Source organism: Pithys albifrons, chromosome 25 (genome assembly GCF_047495875.1).
Source record: "Pithys albifrons albifrons isolate INPA30051 chromosome 25, PitAlb_v1, whole genome shotgun sequence".
NCBI classification, from domain to species: Eukaryota; Metazoa; Chordata; class Aves; order Passeriformes; family Thamnophilidae; genus Pithys; species Pithys albifrons.
Window position 1 is genome coordinate 4,953,819 of NC_092482.1, and position 18,087 is coordinate 4,971,905.

The 18,087-nt window shown below is 60.2% G+C and overlaps 1 protein-coding gene across 1 annotated transcript in view; it reads right to left on the reverse strand.

Annotated features, from left to right (window-relative positions):
* The window catches only part of LOC139682612 (alpha-2-macroglobulin-like protein 1), a 19,373-nt gene extending 5,032 nt beyond the window's left edge, over positions 1-14,341 (reverse strand). Inside the window, exons 1-22 of the mRNA XM_071577075.1 lie at positions 14,146-14,341; positions 13,561-13,750; positions 11,985-12,147; positions 11,638-11,690; positions 10,165-10,185; positions 8,150-8,303; positions 7,953-8,037; positions 7,741-7,852; positions 7,555-7,666; positions 6,752-6,861; positions 5,983-6,150; positions 5,621-5,848; positions 5,264-5,321; positions 4,409-4,554; positions 4,033-4,182; positions 3,741-3,851; positions 3,401-3,497; positions 3,020-3,173; positions 2,659-2,884; positions 787-913; positions 251-372; positions 42-93 (exon numbers count right to left, since the gene is read on the reverse strand). Of these exons, the coding sequence (XP_071433176.1) occupies positions 42-93; positions 251-372; positions 787-913; positions 2,659-2,884; positions 3,020-3,173; positions 3,401-3,497; positions 3,741-3,851; positions 4,033-4,182; positions 4,409-4,554; positions 5,264-5,321; positions 5,621-5,848; positions 5,983-6,150; positions 6,752-6,861; positions 7,555-7,666; positions 7,741-7,852; positions 7,953-8,037; positions 8,150-8,303; positions 10,165-10,185; positions 11,638-11,690; positions 11,985-12,147; positions 13,561-13,750; positions 14,146-14,213 (2,707 nt within the window). The 5' untranslated portion in view covers positions 14,214-14,341. The remainder of the gene's footprint in view (positions 1-41; positions 94-250; positions 373-786; positions 914-2,658; positions 2,885-3,019; positions 3,174-3,400; positions 3,498-3,740; positions 3,852-4,032; positions 4,183-4,408; positions 4,555-5,263; positions 5,322-5,620; positions 5,849-5,982; positions 6,151-6,751; positions 6,862-7,554; positions 7,667-7,740; positions 7,853-7,952; positions 8,038-8,149; positions 8,304-10,164; positions 10,186-11,637; positions 11,691-11,984; positions 12,148-13,560; positions 13,751-14,145) is intronic.
* Positions 14,342-18,087: the final 3,746 nt, after the last annotated feature.

Below are 18,087 nucleotides of genomic sequence, written 5' to 3' on the forward strand. Positions count from 1 at the left end.
CGCATCCCATGGCACTACTGGACACCCCGTGCCAGTCCTACCTCCTTGGCAGAGCAGGGAGCTGTGTGCCTTCTCCACCAGGATCCCCCCAGGCTGTGAGGAAGAATCAGAGCTGGTCAGGAGAAGGGACCGGCCAAGGTCACCCCTTCAGCCCAGTCTCATGTCTGGGTGTGCTCCCACTGCCCCCCAAGGGCTGCTTGAACCCTGTCCCCAAACCCATCCCACTTTCCTCCTCCATAACCCATCTGACCTGCACCAGCAAGGGCTTTATCACGGTGTCCACCCGTCCCTGGGCTGGCACCACGGGCACCTCGTTGCCACAGCGCTCTGAGGTGCTGAGTGCCTCGGTGCTGACGGTGATGTTCACCTCCCCTGCAGGTGCAAGCAGGGCACTCAGTCCCCTCAGAGCCCTCCAGCCCCACCTGGGGCTCTGGGTAGGGTGGGCTGCATCGGGATGGGGGTCACCAAGATAGGAGTCACCAGGGTGGGGGTCACCAGGGTGGGGGTCACAAGGGTGGGGAGCACCAGGGTGGGGGTCACCAAGATAGGGGTCACCAGGGTGGGGGTCACCGGGGGGGGTACCAAGATGAGGGTCACCAGGATGAAGGTCACCAGGGTGGGGGTACCAAGGTGAGGGTCACCAGGGTGAGGTGCAGTGCTGGGAAGCAACAGCAAGGGTGCGAGTGGAGTGGAGTGGAGTGGAGGAGAGATTCCCACGTGCCAGGGCATTTCCTCCTGCCCTCCCTGCCCGTCCCCAGGCAGCGGGGGGGCACTGGTGCTCCGTACCCAGGCTGGTGGCTCGCACGCCCCAGCGGAAGGTCCTCGCCTCGTCGGCACAGACACAGCCGCTGTACGTGTCCTCCGTGCCCGCCGACACCTCCAGCCCTGCCGACTCTGCCAGTGTCACCCGGACCTGCCAGGGCACAGCCATGGCGCCATCAGCCCCCAGAGGGAGGGCCCAGTGCCAGCCCCCAGTGCCACCCCCAGTGCCAGCCCCCAGTGCCAGCCCCCAGTGCCACCCCCAGAGCCAGCCCCCAGTGCCACCCCCAGTGCCAGCCCCCAGTGCCAGCCCCCACTGCCACCCCCACTGCCACCCCCAGTGCCAGCCCCCAGAGCCAGGGCCCCCAGAGCCAGCCCCCAGCACCAGCCCCCACTGCCACCCCCACTGCCACCCCCAGTGCCAGCCCCCAGAGCCAGGGCCCCCAGAGCCAGCCCCCAGCACCAGCCCCCACTGCCACCCCCACTGCCACCCCCAGTGCCAGCCCCCAGAGCCAGTCCCCAGCACCAGCCCCCAGTGCCACCCCCAGTGCCAGCCCCCAGAGCCAGCCCCCAGTGCCAGCCCCCAGCACCACAGCCCCCAGTGCCACTCCCAGAGCCAGCCCCCAGCACCAGCCCCCAGTGCCACCCCCAGTGCCAGCCCCCAGAGCCAGCCCCCAGTGCCAGCCCCCAGCACCACAGCTCCCAGTGCCACTCCCAGAGCCAGCCCCCAGCACCAGCCCTCAGAGCCATGCCACAGTGCCACCCCAAGCACCAGCCCCCGGTGCCAGATCCCAGTGCCAGCTCCCAGTGCCACCTCCAGTGGCAGTCCCCAGAGCCACCCCCAGAGCCAGAGCCCCCTCCCCACCCCCCAGTGCCATCCCCCAGTGCCAGCATCCAGTGCCAGCCCCAGTGCCAGGGCCCCCTCCCCGGGCCCCAGAGGCAGCCCCCAGTGCCAGCCCCAGTGCCAGGGCCCCCTCCCCACCCCGCAGTGCCAGCCCCCAGTGCCAGCGCCCCCAGTGCCAGCGCCCCCAGTGCCAGGGCCCCCTCCCCACCCCGCAGTGCCAGCCCCCAGTGCCAGCGCCCCCAGTGCCAGCGCCCCCAGTGCCATGGTCCCCTCCCCACCCCCCAGTGCCAGCCCCCAGTGCCAGCGCCCCCAGTGCCAGGGCCCCCTCCCCACCCCCCAGTGCCAGCCCCCAGTGCCAGCGCCCCCAGTGCCATGGTCCCCTCCCCACCCCCCAGTGCCAGCCCCCAGTGCCAGAGCCCCCTCCCCACCCCCCAGTGCCACCCCCCAGTGCCAGCGCCCCCAGTGCCAGGGCCCCCTCCCCACCCCCCAGTGCCAGCCCCCAGTGCCAGCCCCCAGTGCCAGGGTCCCCTCCCCACCCCCCAGTGCCAGCCCCCAGTGCCAGAGCCCCCTCCCCACCCCCCAGTGCCAGCGCCCCCAGTGCCAGGGCCCCCTCCCCACCCCCAGTGCCAGCCCCCAGTGCCAGCCCCCAGTGCCAGGGTCCCCTCCCCACCCCCCAGTGCCAGCTCCCAGTGCCAGAGCCCCCTCCCCACCCCCCAGTGCCAGCGCCCCCAGTGCCAGAGCCCCCTCCCCACCCCCCAGTGCCAGCCCCCAGTGCCAGGGTCCCCTCCCCACCCCCCAGTGCCATCCCCCAGTGCCAGCATCCAGTACCAGCCCCAGTGCCAGGGTCCCCTCCCCAGCCCCCAGAGGCAGCCCCCAGTGCCAGGGCCCCCTCCCCACCCCCCAGTGCCAGCGCCCCCAGTGCCAGAGCCCCCTCCCCACCCCCCAGTGCCAACCCCCAGTGCCAGCATCCAGTGCCAGCCCCCAGTGCCAGGGCCCCCTCCCCACCCCCCAGTGCCAGCCCCCAGTGCCAGGGCCCCCTCCCCAGCCCCGCTCACCCTCAGGCACTGCCGCAGGTAGTTGAAGACGGTGGCCACGAGGGTGAAGGCTTCATGGCGCACCACGGCGTAGGGCAGTGCCAGCTCCACGAAGAACGGCTTGAAGGCCGTGAGGGTGATGGCAGGGGCCACCCCCAGGCCCTGTGGGGCCGTGCAGAACATCTCAGCTTTCCACTCAGTGATGGCATCAGGCACTGTCACCGTCACCTCTGCGGAGCCGCCCTCCCTGTGGGATGGAGAACATCACGAGGCCACCCCACCACGGCCACCCACTGCTGGTGTCACCCCCAGGAGTTGTCCTGTGGTACCCAACTTCCTCCCATGCAGGAGGACCAGCCCCTTGGGAACTGTCCTCACTCACCCCACAGGGACCAGGTCCCACAGCCACGTCTCTGGAAAATACATCCGTGGTGCTGGTGGCTCTTGCTGCTCATCAGTGCCTGAGCTGGGGCTCGCCATGGATAGTTGGATGCTTTCCCTCTGGTACAGAGGGGAGGAAAAGGCAGAAAGGCCACCTGGAAAAGGGAGAGCAGAACTTACTGGCCACAGGTCTCTGCATCTCATCTGGACCTCCATGGTCAGCATGGAAATGACCCAAGTCCTTTTCAACCCTTTTGATGCCAAGTGTATTTTCTGGATGGCTCCGAGTCCCCATGAGGACACTGGAGCCAGGACTGGTCAGCAGTTCTTTGCTCTTGTCTCCTGAGAAGGCTCAGCAGAGTGAGCTGAGGGCTGTGCTGACCTGAGGAACCACCGAGAAGTGGCAACTTGAACCGTATGGGCCTTGGTGAGCAAACCTTCCCAGTCTTGGCATTGGTGAAGAGCTTCAGTGATAAACCCTGTGAGAAACAAAAGAGGTTGTCCATCTCCCACAGCCAGCAGGAGGAACATCCCCACTGCAGCAGGGAGTTGTCACAGGGCTGCAGAAAACAAGTGGAGAAGGAGCCTGGGGTTGGCAGGAAAGGGAAAGCCCTTTGCCACAAGTGTGTCTTTCCCAGGACACTGCTGGGCTTTCCTGAGCAAACCACAGCCTGCTCCAGGCTGGAGAGGAACCAGGAGGCACAGCCAGGCAGGGACCTTACCCGAAATAACTTGTGGGTTTCCATATGGGAAGGAATGCCATGATAAAAGTCACAGAAGGAGAAGTCCCAAAGTCTGCGAGGGGCATCGAATTCAGGCAGGACTTTGTAGACCTGTGAATAAACACGTGCAAGACCAGCCATGCACCTTCTCCCTGGGCAGGACCAGGACTGCCAGGAGCCACCGTGGCACTGGCTCCTTGTGGGGAGGTCTAAGCCAATGTCATCCCACCCCCTCCCATCCCAGACTGGTCCCTGGGGCTGCAGAAGGACCCTGGGCAGTGCCCCCACTCACCCCCTCGGCGTTGAGCTCAGCCTCGGGCTTCAGGAGCAGCACACTGCGGTCCACGGCCCGGGTGGCACACAGGGAGCCCGGGGCAGCCCCCAGCTGCAGCTGCAGGGCCGTGCCAGGCAGAGCCCTGTCCTCTGAAAAAGCCATCTTCACCTGGGGAGGGCCAGGGTGCCAGGGGGCAAGGGAAGAGAGGAGTCACCTCCCATGGAGGAGCAGGACCCACCACGGACAGGGAGGTCTCTTCTAGACAAGGATCAGGCTCGGGGGTTTGGGTTTAGAGGCTGTGACCCTGAGATGCTCCTGGAGCAGGTGGATCCCGGTCATGCAGATGTGGACAAGACATGGGGGGACTCACACATCTCCAGCAGCCTCCACTCACCTTGTTGGCGAAGCACTTGGCCACATAGAGCTCCATGGTGTCAGCCACCATCTCACCATTGGGCAGCACCACGTAGAACAGTGCCCTGGCCATGGGTGCCAGCTCCAGGCTGATGGGCACCTCCAGGAAAAAGGATCCTCTCAACCCTGGGCCATGGGAAAGGAGGGGAGGTGTTACCCAGAGAGGCTGTGGCTGCCCCATCCCTGGAAGTGTCCAAGACCAGGATGGATGGAGCTTGGAGCAACCTGGTCTAGTGGAAGGTGTCCCTGCTCATGGCAGGAGGTGAAAAGGGATGGTCTTTAAGGTTTCTTCCAAACAAAATCATTCCATAGAATGGATTGGGTTGAAAAAGACCTCTGAGATCATCAAGTCCAACCCTTGGTCCAACTCCAGTCCCTTTACCAGATCATGGCACTCAGTGCCACGGCCAAGCTCAGCTGAAAAACCTCCAGGGATGGGGAATCCACCCCCTCTCTGGGCAGCCCATTCCAATCCCTGAGCACTCTCTCTGCAAAGAATTTCTCTCTGATATCCAACCTAAACCTCCCCTGGCAGAGCTTGAGCCCATCGTGCCCCCTTGTCCTATTGCTGAGTGCCTGGGAGAAGAGACCAACCCCCACCTGGCCACAACTTCCCTTCAGGCAGTTCCAGACAGTGCTGAGGTCACCTCTGAGCCTCCTCTTCTCCAGGCTGAACACCCCCAGCTCCCTCAGCCTCTCCCCACAGCACTTGTGCTCCAGTCCCTTCTCCAGCCTCGTTGCTCTTCTCTGGCCCCGCTCCAGCCCCTCATGATTCTATGAGGACCAGGCACAGAGAGCAGAGCCCTGCACAGCCTGTCCATGCCATGGGACATACCAGCCTCTGCAGGCACCTCTTTCCTGTGAACACTGGCAATGGTCCCCTTGGCCAGGACCTGGAGGTGAGAACAACAAAGCCAATGCTGAGTATGGCATCAAAATACCCTGATGGAGGGTGGGCACATGAGCAAGAGTTTGGGGATGATTTTTGACCTTGCCCAGTTTCCAGCACTCCCAGTATCTCCCATGGGCCAGAAGATCTCCCTGCTAACAATCCCAGATCCCTCAGCCTGCACAGGACAGATTGCTCATTGTCCTACCCCCAGGGACACAGCCATGAACGTGTGCGGAGATGTGGCCCCTCACACACAACTGCCCTGACTCCTGCTGCCCTCCCTCCCAGGGAAGGGCTCACCAAAACAACCACATCCAGGATCTTCAGCTCAGTCCCCAAGGCCTTCTTGCTGACAATGAAATCTGCCCAGAGCTGCAGGGGCTGCCCACAGGGCAGGTTGTCCTCGGGCTGGCGGATCTCCAGGAAGCTCCCACTCTCTGAGAAGAAGGGCATGGCTCTCATGTGGGCTCCAATGTAGGAGCCTGTCGAGTCATCCTTCTGGGTGTGAGATGTCCTATCGACGTCTCCCTGAGCAGTGGAGGTGGAAACGAGGGTGGTGAAGCCATCCAGCTGCCCATGAGGTGCCAGAGGTGCCCAGTCCCACCCCACACTGCTGGAGGAAACAGCACAGGCACCCCAAGGGTGGGGGACAAGTCACTTACATCCAGGGACACGTAGCCAGTCCAGCCAGAGGTGTCCAGTTTGAAGTGGGCTCTCCCTGATCCATCTGTCACGAAGGTGTGTGTCTGATCTTCTTTCTCCCTCATTCTGACAGAGAGCAGGAGCTGCCTCTGTGGCACCCCGGTGCCATCGGGCCCCTTCAGCAGCATCTGTGCCAGGAGGGAAGGGGACATGCCCAGGTTGGGCTGTGGCCGTGGGGCAGGTGGCAGAGCAGGGCTGGGGGTGGGCAGGAGCAGGGCTGGGAGCAGCAGGGTGCAGGTGAGCCCCTGGAATGGTTTGCCCCATGGCTTCCTCAGTACCCATTGTATCTAAGGAAGTTACGAGTATTCCACACGTGTCTTCCACGTGGCAGGGGGGGGTGTGTGGTTTTTTGTGGCTGTTTTCCTTCCTTGGCTGAGGAGCTGGAGGGAGGTGGTTGAAGTCTGGTCCCTCCGGTCCCTGGTGTTTCTCCTGTCCTGGGTGAGATTGTTTCATTCTTGTTCCCCTTCCTTGAGGTTTTTAATTGTGTTTGTTTTGATTCATTCGGTTTCTTTGGGTTGGGTTGGTGTCTTCCCTATTTTCTGGCTAATCAATCCCCTTTTTTCTCCCTTCCCCTCTCCCCTGGGGGTGGGATCCTGTGTGTTGTGTATACAGTGTGGTTTGTAAATGTTAGTAAATATAATTTATTCTTTTTATTCAGTTCAGTGTCTTTAGAGTGCGTTTCTTTTCAGTTTCACCCAGCCCTGCAGGGTGTGGGCACCCCCTGCTTACCGTGCCAGCGTAGGGGATGCCAGGCTTGTAGACTTCATTGGGATATTCAAAGGTGATGGTGAACCTCTCAGGTGAAACCTCAAAGCTCTTGGTGTTTTTCATCTCCAGCCCTGTGGGGAGGGAGGGAGGGGGAGCAGGGGGTGACACAGACCACACAGCACTCCCAGCACTGTGCACAAAAGGTCCCTGGACATTCTGGCTTTTCCTCTGCAGCTCTGAGGACAGTTTGCACTTCCCACAAGAGGGGCAGGACCCCTGTGACATGTCTTGGAACTAAAGCCAGGGCACAGCTGGCTGCAGAGCCCTCAGAAAAGGCTCTTCACCCAAGTGGGGCCACCTTGGGGCTGGTGGGCACAGGGACAACTCTTGTGCTCCTGTTTTCTCCAGCCAAGCCACTGCCAGTCACTGGTGGTGTGATGAGGTGGTGAGTGAGGGATGAGCTCAGAGGACAAAGCCACCCCACCCCACTGGGTATACCCACCACTCTGCCCTGCAAGGACTCACTGACTGCCTTGGGAGAGCTGGTGGAGCTTGGAAAGGTGTTTTTCCACCTGACTGTTTCTCTGGTTGGAATGAAAGTCTTGCCAGGCTGGCCTGGCTCACACCCCAAACCCAGCTCCCCTCCCTGCACATGGAGAAGGCCAATACCCCCATGCCAAGGCCAATACCCCCAAGCCAAGGCCTATACCCCCATGCCAAGGCCAATACCCCCATGCCAAGGCAAATACCCCCATGCCAAGGCCAATACCCCCACACCAAGGCCATTTAGAAGCCTGTAGAGATGGACACACCACCATTCCTACCTGTCCCATCCTCCACCAGCGATGCCTTGACTTCAAGTTTCTTATTCAACCTCTGGGTCATGTTGAAGACAGACAACAAAACCTCTGTGGAAAAGCAGCCGTTCTTCTGAGTCTGGAGGGAGAGTCAACCCCGTTAGCAGCAGGAAGGAGGTGTCCCAGTGCCACCACCCTCCTGGCCATGCTCACCTGCCCACTAATGTTGGTGCATCTCATCTCTCCAGAGAAGTGAAACCAGGGGGAGGAGGTGTGGCACAAGCTGGCCCGGACCGTGCCCTGCACGGGCTTCCCGTAGGTGTAGCTGTTGGGTGGAGAGTGGTCAGGCTTCTCCTGGTGGGCCACACCATGTGGGATCCCCCTCATGCCCTCCCTCATCCTGGCACGGCCCTTTCCCAGCTCACCGTCCACAAATCTCCACCTGGAACTTCTCGTCCTTCTCCATCACCACGCTGGGGAGGTTGATGGTCACCTCAAACTTGGGCAGCACTGATGGAGAGGTGAGAGAGGGTTGTCACTCCCAGCACAATGTCAGCAGTGCCTGGGTGGCCACGCTGCCCACGAGCCAAGGGGGTGCCCCCCTCTGCCAGACCCCACCCACCATATTCCTCCACGCTGAAGGAGTGGGTCTTGCCCTCCACGTGGATGGTGTAGGTGCCCAGGGCCGGCTCTGCTGCCAGGGGGAGGGACAGGTCCACGATGCCCTGCCGAGGGCTCACATCCCGCCACTGAGCAATGCGGTTCCCGCTGGGATCCTGCGGGACGGGATACACGGGATCAGCACCCCAGGGAGCCCGGGGAGCCCAGCACCCCGGGGAGAACAGAACCCCTGGGAAAGCAGCACCCAGGGGAGAACAGCACCCAGGGAAAGCAGCACCCAGGGGAGAACAGCAGCCCGGGGAAAGCAGCACCCAGGGGAGAACAGCAGCCCGGGGAAAGCAGCACCCAGGGAAAGCAGCACCCAGGGGAGAACAGCACCCAGGGAAAGCAGCACCCCGGGAAACCAGCACCCAGGGGAGAACAGAACCCCAGGGAAACCAGCACCTAAGGGAAAGCAGCACCTAAGGGAAAGCAGCACCCAGGGAAACCAGCACCCCAGGGAGCCCAGCACCCCAGGGAAAGCAACACCCCGGGGAGAACAGAACCCCAGGGAAAGCAGCACCCAGGGAAAGCAGCACCCCGGGGAAGGCAACACCCATCCCAGCACCCCAGGAAAGCAGCACCCAGGGGAGAACAGAACCCCAGGGAAACCAGCACCCCGGGAAACCAGCACCCAGGGAAACCAGCACCCAGGGAAACCAGCACCTAAGGGAAAGCAGCACTCAGGGAAAGCAGCACCCAGGGGAGAACAGCACCCAGGGGAAACCAGCACCCATCCCAGCACCCCGGGGAAACCAGCACCCAGGGGAGAACAGCACCCAGGGGAGAACAGAACCCCAGGGAAACCAGCACCCCGGGAAACCAGCACCCAGGGAAACCAGCACCCAGGGAAACCAGCACCCAGGGAAACCAGCACCCAGGGAAAGCAGCACCCTGGGGAGAACAGCACCCGGGGAAACCAGCACCCAGGGAAACCAGCACCCCAGGGAGAACAGCACACAGGGAAACCAGCACCCAGGGGAACCAGCACCCCGGGGAGAACAGCACTCAGGGAAAGCAGCACCTAAGAGAAAGCAGCACCCAGGGAAACCAACACCCAGTGGAAACCAGCACCCAGAGGAGAACAGCATCCAGGGGAAACCAGCACTCCGGGGAAACCAGCACCCAGGGGAGAACAGCACCTGGGGGATCCCAGCACCCATTCCAGCACCCCGAGGAGACCAAGACCCCAGGGAAACCAGCACCCAGGGAAGAACAGCACCCAGGGAAGAACAGCACCCAGGGGAGAACAGCACCCAGGGAAAGCAGCACCCCAGGGAAAGCAGCACCCAGGGAAAGCAGCACCCAGGGAAACCAGCACCCAGGGGAGAACAGCACCTGGGGGATCCCAGCACCCATTCCAGCACCCCGGGGAGACCAGGACCCCAGGGAGCCCAGCACCCGGGGGATAACAGCACCTGGGGGATCCCAGCACCCATCCCAGCATCCACGGGAGCCCAGCACCCAGGGGAGAACAGCTCCACAGGAAGCCCAGCACCCATCCCAGCATCCCAGGGAGACCAGTATCCCAGGCAGCCCAGCATCTCAGAGAAACCAGCACCCCAAGAAGCCCAGCACCCCAGGGAGCCCAGTACCCCAGGGGACCTCAACACCCACAGGAACTCAGCACCCCGGGGGAGCCCAGCACCCATCCCAACATCTGGGGGAGCACAGCATCTGGGGGAGCCAAGCACCCCAGGGAGCCCAGCAGCCATTCCAGCACCCATCCCAGCACCCTGGGGAGCCCAGCACCCATCCCAGCATCTGGGGGAGCACAGTATCTGGGAGAGCCAAGCACCCCAGGGAGTCCAGCACCCATTCCAGCACCCATCCCAGCACCCTGGGGAGCCCAGCACCCCAGGGAGCCCAGCACCCCTCAATCCAACAGCCTGTGGCTGTGTTAGGTGTCTCCTCTCCCAGCCACACTGCCCTCCCAACCCACACCACCAGGAGCCCCTCTGAGTGTCCCACACTGACCTCCAGGAACACCAGGGGCAGCTGGAAGGCAAACACAGGATGGTTAGAAGGCAAATTCCAAGACTTCCTTGGGGTCTCACCAGGGTGGGGACACCAATGGAGACAAGAATGGAGCTCAGGGAGGGTTATTTTTGGGATGCTGTGAAATTCCCACCTTTCAATAAGCCTTAGGATGGATTTGGGGCCATGGGCAGCTCTGTGTGGGCTGAGGGCACTCCCAGCATGGCATGGGGAGGTGGCATCTCCTACTGCCTTAGCAAGAGTCCAGCACTCCTTTAATCTGTGAACTTCCTGCACTTCCAGAGCCCCCAGTGATTGCTCAGGGGTGCCAGAGGCTGAGCCTGCCTGCAGTCCTGGTGTCTGATGGGTATCCCTGGCACATTCCCTGCTGCCCACTCACCATCACTATCCTGGCCTGGCTCAGGAACAAGGTGGCATCAGGCCCAGGGCAGTGACCCTTCTCCTGCACTCAGAGCTGGTGAGGCCACACCTCGAGTGTTGTGTTCAGTTCTGGGCCCCTCAGCTGAGGAAAGAGATTGAGGGGCTGGAGCGGGGCCAGAGAAGAGCAACGAGGCTGGAGAAGGGACTGGATGTGGCTCTGAGTGTCCTTTTAAACACCTCCAGGGACAGAGAATCCAACATGTCTTGATCCAACCCCACTGGGATCACCAGCCCAGGGCACTGAGTGCCAGAGTGATCCCAGTGGGGTTGGATCAAGGGTTGATGATCTCAGAGGTCTCTTCCAACCCAACTAAGAAGAGCAACGAGGCTGGAGAAGGGACTGGAGCACAAGTGCTGTGGGGAGAGGCTGAGGGAGCTGGGGGTGTTCAGCCTGGAGAAGAGGAGGCTCAGAGGTGACCTCAGCACTGTCTGGAACTGCCTGAAGGGAAGTTGTGGCCAGGTGGGGGTTGGTCTCTTCTCCCAGGCACTCAGCAATAGGACAAGGGGGCACGATGGGCTCAAGCTCTGCCAGGGGAAATTGAAGTTGGAGATGAGAAAGAAATTCTTTGCAGAGAGAGTGCTCAGGGATTGGAATGGGCTGCCCAGAGAGGGGGTGGATTCCCCATCCCTGGAGGTGTTTAAGGTGAGACTGGATGTGGCACTGAGTGCCATGATCTGGTGATCCCAGTGGGGTTGGACCAAGGGTTGGACTTGATGATCTCAGAGGTCTCTTCCAACCCAACTGTTTCTATGATTCTGTGATCACCACATCCCTCTCTAAAAGCTCTGTTGGTCCATTCCTGTGTCACACATTCAATCCTGATTTCTCTTTCCTTATCCTGCCAAAGCCTGGACAGCACAGGGCATCCCTGCCCCCAGGGAGTGCTGCCACTGGGCAGAGCAGGCTGGCCCAGGATTCCCAAGGGCAAAGGTTCTGGCTGACTTCCAGACCTCTCCCACACCTGGCAGGGACTGCAGGAGGGCAGTGCAGAGGTGCCCCTTGCCCTGCCACTATCCCTGCCCTGCTCTCACCTTCTCATTGCTGGGAATCAGGTCTTTATCCAAAGAGACAACTCGAAACTTCACTGGAAAAGAGAAGAGGAGCTGGAGGAGTGGGTTCATTCATGAGGAGGAGGGTTCCCCATGGGGAAGGTGGATGGAAATCCAGCCTGAGCCCTGCAGTGCCCCCCAAGCAGCACAGCCTCCAGTGCTGCCAGTGTGTCCTGGCATTGCCCTGTGCCCGTGCTGGGCATCCCAGTGCATCCCAGGATGAGCCCTCAGGCTCAGGATGAGACCTCAGGAGCAAGACTGGCCTCCTGCACCTCCCTCCCACCAGGTCCTTCAGCCCAGAGCAGAGTGGTCCATCCTGCCCCCCTCACCTTGCTGTCCAGGCTTGTAGACACCTTTGTCTGTCTGTATTAAGATTCCTGGGTCCACAGTTTTCAACATCACCCTCTTCTTCTCAGAAACATTCAGGGAACCTCCTTGGATTGAGACATGCAGGTCTAGCTCTTCTTCCTTCCCACTGATGGGAGCTGGACTCTGCAGGGGGGACACCAGGCTCCAGGTGAGGATGTGCCATGAGTGGTGGGTGATCCCAAGCACTGCTCACCCACAGGGACACTGGGAAGAAATGTCCCCCAACACCCTGCTCCAGTCTGCAGGTCTGACACCAGGGGATTATTTCAGCCACTTGATAACTGGGCTGAACCTGGGCTAGTTTGGTCTATGTGAGGGATGAGACTCTGCCAAAAGGTGGGGAAGCCACGTGTGTTCCCAGCCCTGCGTGGGATCACAGACCCAGCTTGAGGGGGGTGGTTGTTGACATGCTGGAAAGCAGGAGGGCTCTGCAGAGGGATCTGGAGAGACTGGAGAGATGGGCTGATTGCAATGGGATGGAGTTCAACAAGGCCAAGTGCAGGTCCTGCCCTTTGGCCACCCCAAGCCCTGCAGCGCTCCAGGCTGGGCACAGAGTGGCTGGAGAGCAGCCAGGCAGAGGGACCTGGGGGGACTGAGGGACAGGAAGCTCAACAGGAGCCACCAGTGTGCCCAGGTGGCCAAGAAGGCCAAGGGGATCCTGGCCTGGATCCAAACTAGCGTGGCCAGCAGGCCCAGGGCAGTGACCCTTCCCCTGGACTCTGCCTTGGGGAGGCCACACCTTGAGTGTTGTGTTCAGTTCTGGGTCCCTCAGTTGAGGAAAGAGATTGAGGGGCTGGAGCGGGGCCAGAGAAGAGCAACGAGGCTGGAGAAGGGACTGGATGTGGCTCTGAGTGTCCTCTGAAACACCTCCAGGGACAGAGAATCCAACATGTCTTGATCCAACCCCACTGTGATCACCAGCCCAGGGCACTCTGTGCCCTGGGCTGGTGATCACAGTGGGGTTGGATCAAGGGTTGGGTTTGATAATCAGAGGTCTCTTCCAACCCAAGTGAGAAGAGCAACGAGGCTGGAGAAGGGACTGGAGCACAAGTGCTGTGGGGAGAGGCTGAGGGAGCTGGGGGTGTTGAGCCTGGAGAAGAGGAGGCTCAGAGGTGACCTCAGCACTGTCTGGAACTGCCTGAAGGGAAGTTGTGGCCAGCTGGGGGTTGGTCTCTTCTCCCAGGCACTCAGCAATAGGACAAGGGGGCACGATGGGCTCAAGCTCTGCCAGGGGAAATTGAAGTTGGAGATGAGAAAGAAATTCTTTGCAGAGAGAGTGCTCAGGGATTGGAATGGGCTGCCCAGAGAGGGGGTGGATTCCCCATCCCTGGAGGTTTTTCAGCTGAGCTTGGCCGTGGCACTGAGTGCCATGATCTGGTAAAGGGACTGGAGGTGGACCAAGGGTTGGACTTGATGATCTGGGAGGTCTTTTCCAACCCAATCCATTCTATGATTCTATGAACTGCTCTGCCTGGAGGCAACAAGGAGCCCAGGGCGTCCCCTCCCTGCTGACAGCTCTTTTGGGGTGACACTCACAGGGAAGGTGAAGTTCAGGTGCATGTGAGGCTCCTGGAAGTCCCTCTTCAGCAGGGTGATGGGCTGGGGTCTGTCCCCTCCCTGCAGCTCGATGGTCACCTGAACAGGCTCACTGAAGCCACTGAGATGGACCCAGAGCGTGGCTGGGTGAGGGTGGTACATCACAGTTGGGACTGTGACCACGTAACTCCTGGCAAGGAGAAGTGATGACAAGAGGGGTGTGGAGGTGAGGCACAACCCCACAGAGACCTCAAAGAGACCTCAAAGAGCCCCTGGGTGCACAGAAACCTCTGCTGGGGTGCAGAACCACCTCCCTCAGCCTCCCAACTCTGCTTCTGGGTTTCTCTTGACTTCCCAGCTCACCTGCAATAACCACCCCAGGGCCACCAGCCCAGCAGCCCCCAATGCCACGTCCTCGATGCTCATGGCAGGGACAACCTGCCAGCCTGAGCATTCTCACCCTGGCCAACAACCAGCTGCACAGCAGGGATTAGCTCCCACCAGGAATTGCTGAGGAGCTGAGGCTAAAGCCATCCCAGCAGGCACAGACAGACAGACAGACAGACAGACAGAGATGGTGCTTACGGTGCTGCAGAGACCCCAGCTGCGAGGGGCAGGAGGAGGAAGAGGATGGGCAAGGCTGGAGACCTCATGTCTCCAGCTGGCAGTGGATGTCTAGGATGGCCACAACCTCCTTCTACAGATCTTGGGTCACTCTAGACTCGAGTCTGCTCCTCTGCAGGCTCTGAAATGGGACCTTTGCTTCCCATCTGGTGAGCAAACCAGGGCTGGCAGAGGGACCCGTGGGCACTGCAGATAAAGCCCACGCAATGTTTACCCACAGCTCCCAGGGTTCAAGGCTCTGCTGGATTTTTGCAATGTTGTGAAAGGTTCCCATACCCTGTAGAGGGTCAAACCCCAAGGGCAGCACTCACCTGCACACTGATTTTATGTGAAATGATGCCAGGGGGAAGCGGGAACAAGTGGAGACTGAAAACAGGCAGCACATCACGAGGACAGTCTGGGAGCTGGTGGTGATTTCTCAGAAACAGCAAGTACACAGGGGTTTCAAATTCAACTAAATAGTAACTATTTGGGCTGGTCACACAACTCAGGCTGAGTTTTTGCCCAATTTCCTCCAGTTGCACCAAATCTGGGCAGAGGAACAGGACAGTGTTTGGCTGTGGTGGCGACTCTGGCTGCTCTTGTTCCTCTTTGCACCACACTTGGGAGCTGGACACCAGCCAGGGCTGGGCTGAGCTGCCTCCTCGTGTCTTGGTGGGAATTCAGGACAGCTGAGGCAGCTCCACAAGAGCCACGTGGTGTTCTGAGCACACCTCCTGCTCCTGAGCTTTGCAGTTCCATTCTTTGGGGGGATGTGGACAGAGGCAGAACCATCCCAGCTCCTCTGCCAGGCTTCTTTCCCAGCCAGCTCCCAGCCCGAGGGCTCAGCTGTGCCCTGGGCAGCTGCTGCCAATGGGCCCTTGGGAACAGTTGCTGGGCAATGGCCCAGAGGGTTTGGAATGCCCAGCTTTGGGCACACCCACACAGGGGCAAACTGGGCCCACCTGCTCAACTGGGACACAGTTCCTAGTCCAGGGAATGGTTGCTCAGGGGAAACCTCTTTCCTGGTGCTGATGTTTCGGAATCTGTCTGGGCAGAGGATTGGCACAGATTTTCAGGATTTCCTCCATAACAAGGCAGGTGCTCCCAAGGGCAGGAATGATGCCAGCCCAGAGCACTGTGCCCTTGTTTGGCTGTGGTTTGCAGGGTTTAGCTGAAGGTGAGAAGTGAAGTCCTGCCCACCCTGTTCCCAACACAGGGGGCAGCCCCCACTGTGGTTGTCCCTGCCCTGGGGTTGTCCCACTCCTGGGTTGGCTGGGACAGGAGTTGCTCAGCTGGGAAGGAGCCAAAAGATGCCCAAATCTCTGCCTGACTGTGGGAGGTGGCAGCTGGTGGGTGGGTCTGGCTGTGCCATGGTCTGGACGTGCCTCCTGCTCCAGGGGCCACAAACCAGGATCCTCTGGGTATTTGGAGATTTAGTAGGTGCTCTTCCTGTGCATGTACATGGAGAGCTGTACTTCAGGATCAGATCTAGTCCACCTCAGTGTCATTGTCACCCTGCCACATGCTCCTCACACCATCCAGCACCACACCCCATGGAGAAGCCGTGGTGTCCATAGGGATGCTCCATGTGCAGGGCTGCAGCCCCCAGCAGGACCCTGGGCACATGGATCCCCCTCCCCATGCCCCCCTCAGCCCCCAGGGTGCAGGCAGGACACGGGCACACACAGCACCAGCCACAGACTGTTTAATCTGGCACTCTTAGCTCAAAATTCAGCATCGAGGATGCTCTTCCCAAGTGGAAACAGCCCCTGGACCTCACGTCCCTCCCAGGACACACAGTGTGCTCTGGACCCCTCCCCAGAGCTGGCTGCATCCCAACAGCACTGCAGGAGCCTCTGGAAGAGGAACCCAGCAAGCCCCTTGGGAACCCCACAGTAAGGGATGGAAAATTGGTCTGTGAATGCCCAGCCCTGGCTGAGCATCCTCCCTTTGCCCGTGGTGCAGGCAGAGCCCTCCAGGGGGGTGGGCACAGCCCCAGACTGGGGGGGACAGAAACAACCCCAGATTTGGGGCACAGACACAGCCCCAGGTCTGGGGGACAGACACAGACCCAGATTTGGGGACACAGACACAGGTTTGGGGGACAGACACAGACCAAGATTGAGGGACAGAAACAACCCCAGATTTGGGGGACAGAAACAACCCCAGATTTGGGGGACACAGACACAGCCCCAGATCTGGGGACACAGACACAGCCCCAGATTGAGGGACAGAAACAACCCCAGACTTGGGACACAGACACAGCCCCAGATTTGGGGACACAGACACAGCCCCAGATTTGGGGACACAGACACAGCCCCAGATTTGAGGGACAGAAACAACCCCAGATTTGGGGGACACAGACACAGTCCCAGATTTGGGGGACACAGACACAGCCCCAGATTTGGGGACACAGACACAGCCCCAGATTTGGGGGACAGAAACACTCCCAGATTTGGGTACACAGACACAGACCCAGATTTGGGGACACAGACACAGACCCAGATTTGAGGGACAGAAACAACCCCAGATTTGGGGGACACAGACACAGTCCCAGATTCTGGGGACACAGACACAGCCCCAGATTTGAGGGACAGACACAGCCCCAGATTTGGGGCGCAGACACAGCCCCAGGTTTGAGGGACAGACACAGCCCCAGATTTGAGGGACAGACACAGCCCCAGATTTGAGGGACAGACACAGCCCCAGATTTGGGGACACAGACACAGCCCCAGATTTGGGGACACAGACACAGCCCCAGATTTGGGGACACAGACACAGCCCCAGATTTGGGGAACACAGACACAGACACAGGTTTGAGGGACAGACACAGACCTAGATTTGAGGGACAGAAACACTCCCAGATTTGGGGGACACAGACACAGCCCCAGATTTGGGGGACAGAAACACTCCCAGATTTGGGTACACAGACACAGCCCCAGATTTGGGGGACACAGACACAGCCCCAGATTCGGGGGACGGACACAGACCCAGATTTGGGGACACAGACACAGACCCAGATTTGAGGGACAGACACAGCCCCAGATTTGGGGGACAGAAACAGTCCCAGATTTGGGGACACAGACACAGCCCCAGATTTGGGGACACAGACACAGCCCCAGATTTGGGGACACAGACACAGACCCAGATTTGAGGGACAGAAACACTCCCAGATTTGGGGGACACAGACACAGCCCCAGACTTGGGGACACAGACACAGACCCAGGTTTGAGGGACAGACACAGCCCCAGATTTGAGGGACAGAAACAACTCCAGATTTGGGGGACAGAAACAACCCCAGATTTGGGGGACAGAAACAACCCCAGATTTGGTGGACACAGACACAGCCCCAGATCTGGGGACACAGACACAGCCCCAGAGTTGGGGACACAGAAACAGCCCCAGACTGAGGGGACAGAAACAACCCCAGACTTGGGGCACAGACACAGCCCCAGATTTGAGGGACACAGACACAGCCCCAGATTTGGGGGACACAGACACAGCCCCAGATTCGGGGGACGGACACAGCCCCAGATTTGAGGGACAGAAACACTCCCAGATTTGGGGGACACAGACACAGCCCCAGACTTGGGGACACAGACACAGCCCCAGATTTGGGGGACACAGACACAGCCCCAGACTTGGGGACACAGACACAGACCCAGGTTTGAGGGACAGACACAGACCCAGATTTGAGGGACAGAAACAACCCCAGATTTGGTGGACACAGACACAGCCCCAGATTTGGGGACACAGACACAGCCCCAGATTTGGGGACACAGACACAGACACAGGTTTGGGGGACAGACACAGACCAAGATTGAGGAACAGAAACAACCTCAGATTTGGGGGACAGAAACAACCCCAGATTTGGTGGACACAGACACAGCCCCAGATCTGGGGACACAGACACAGCCCCAG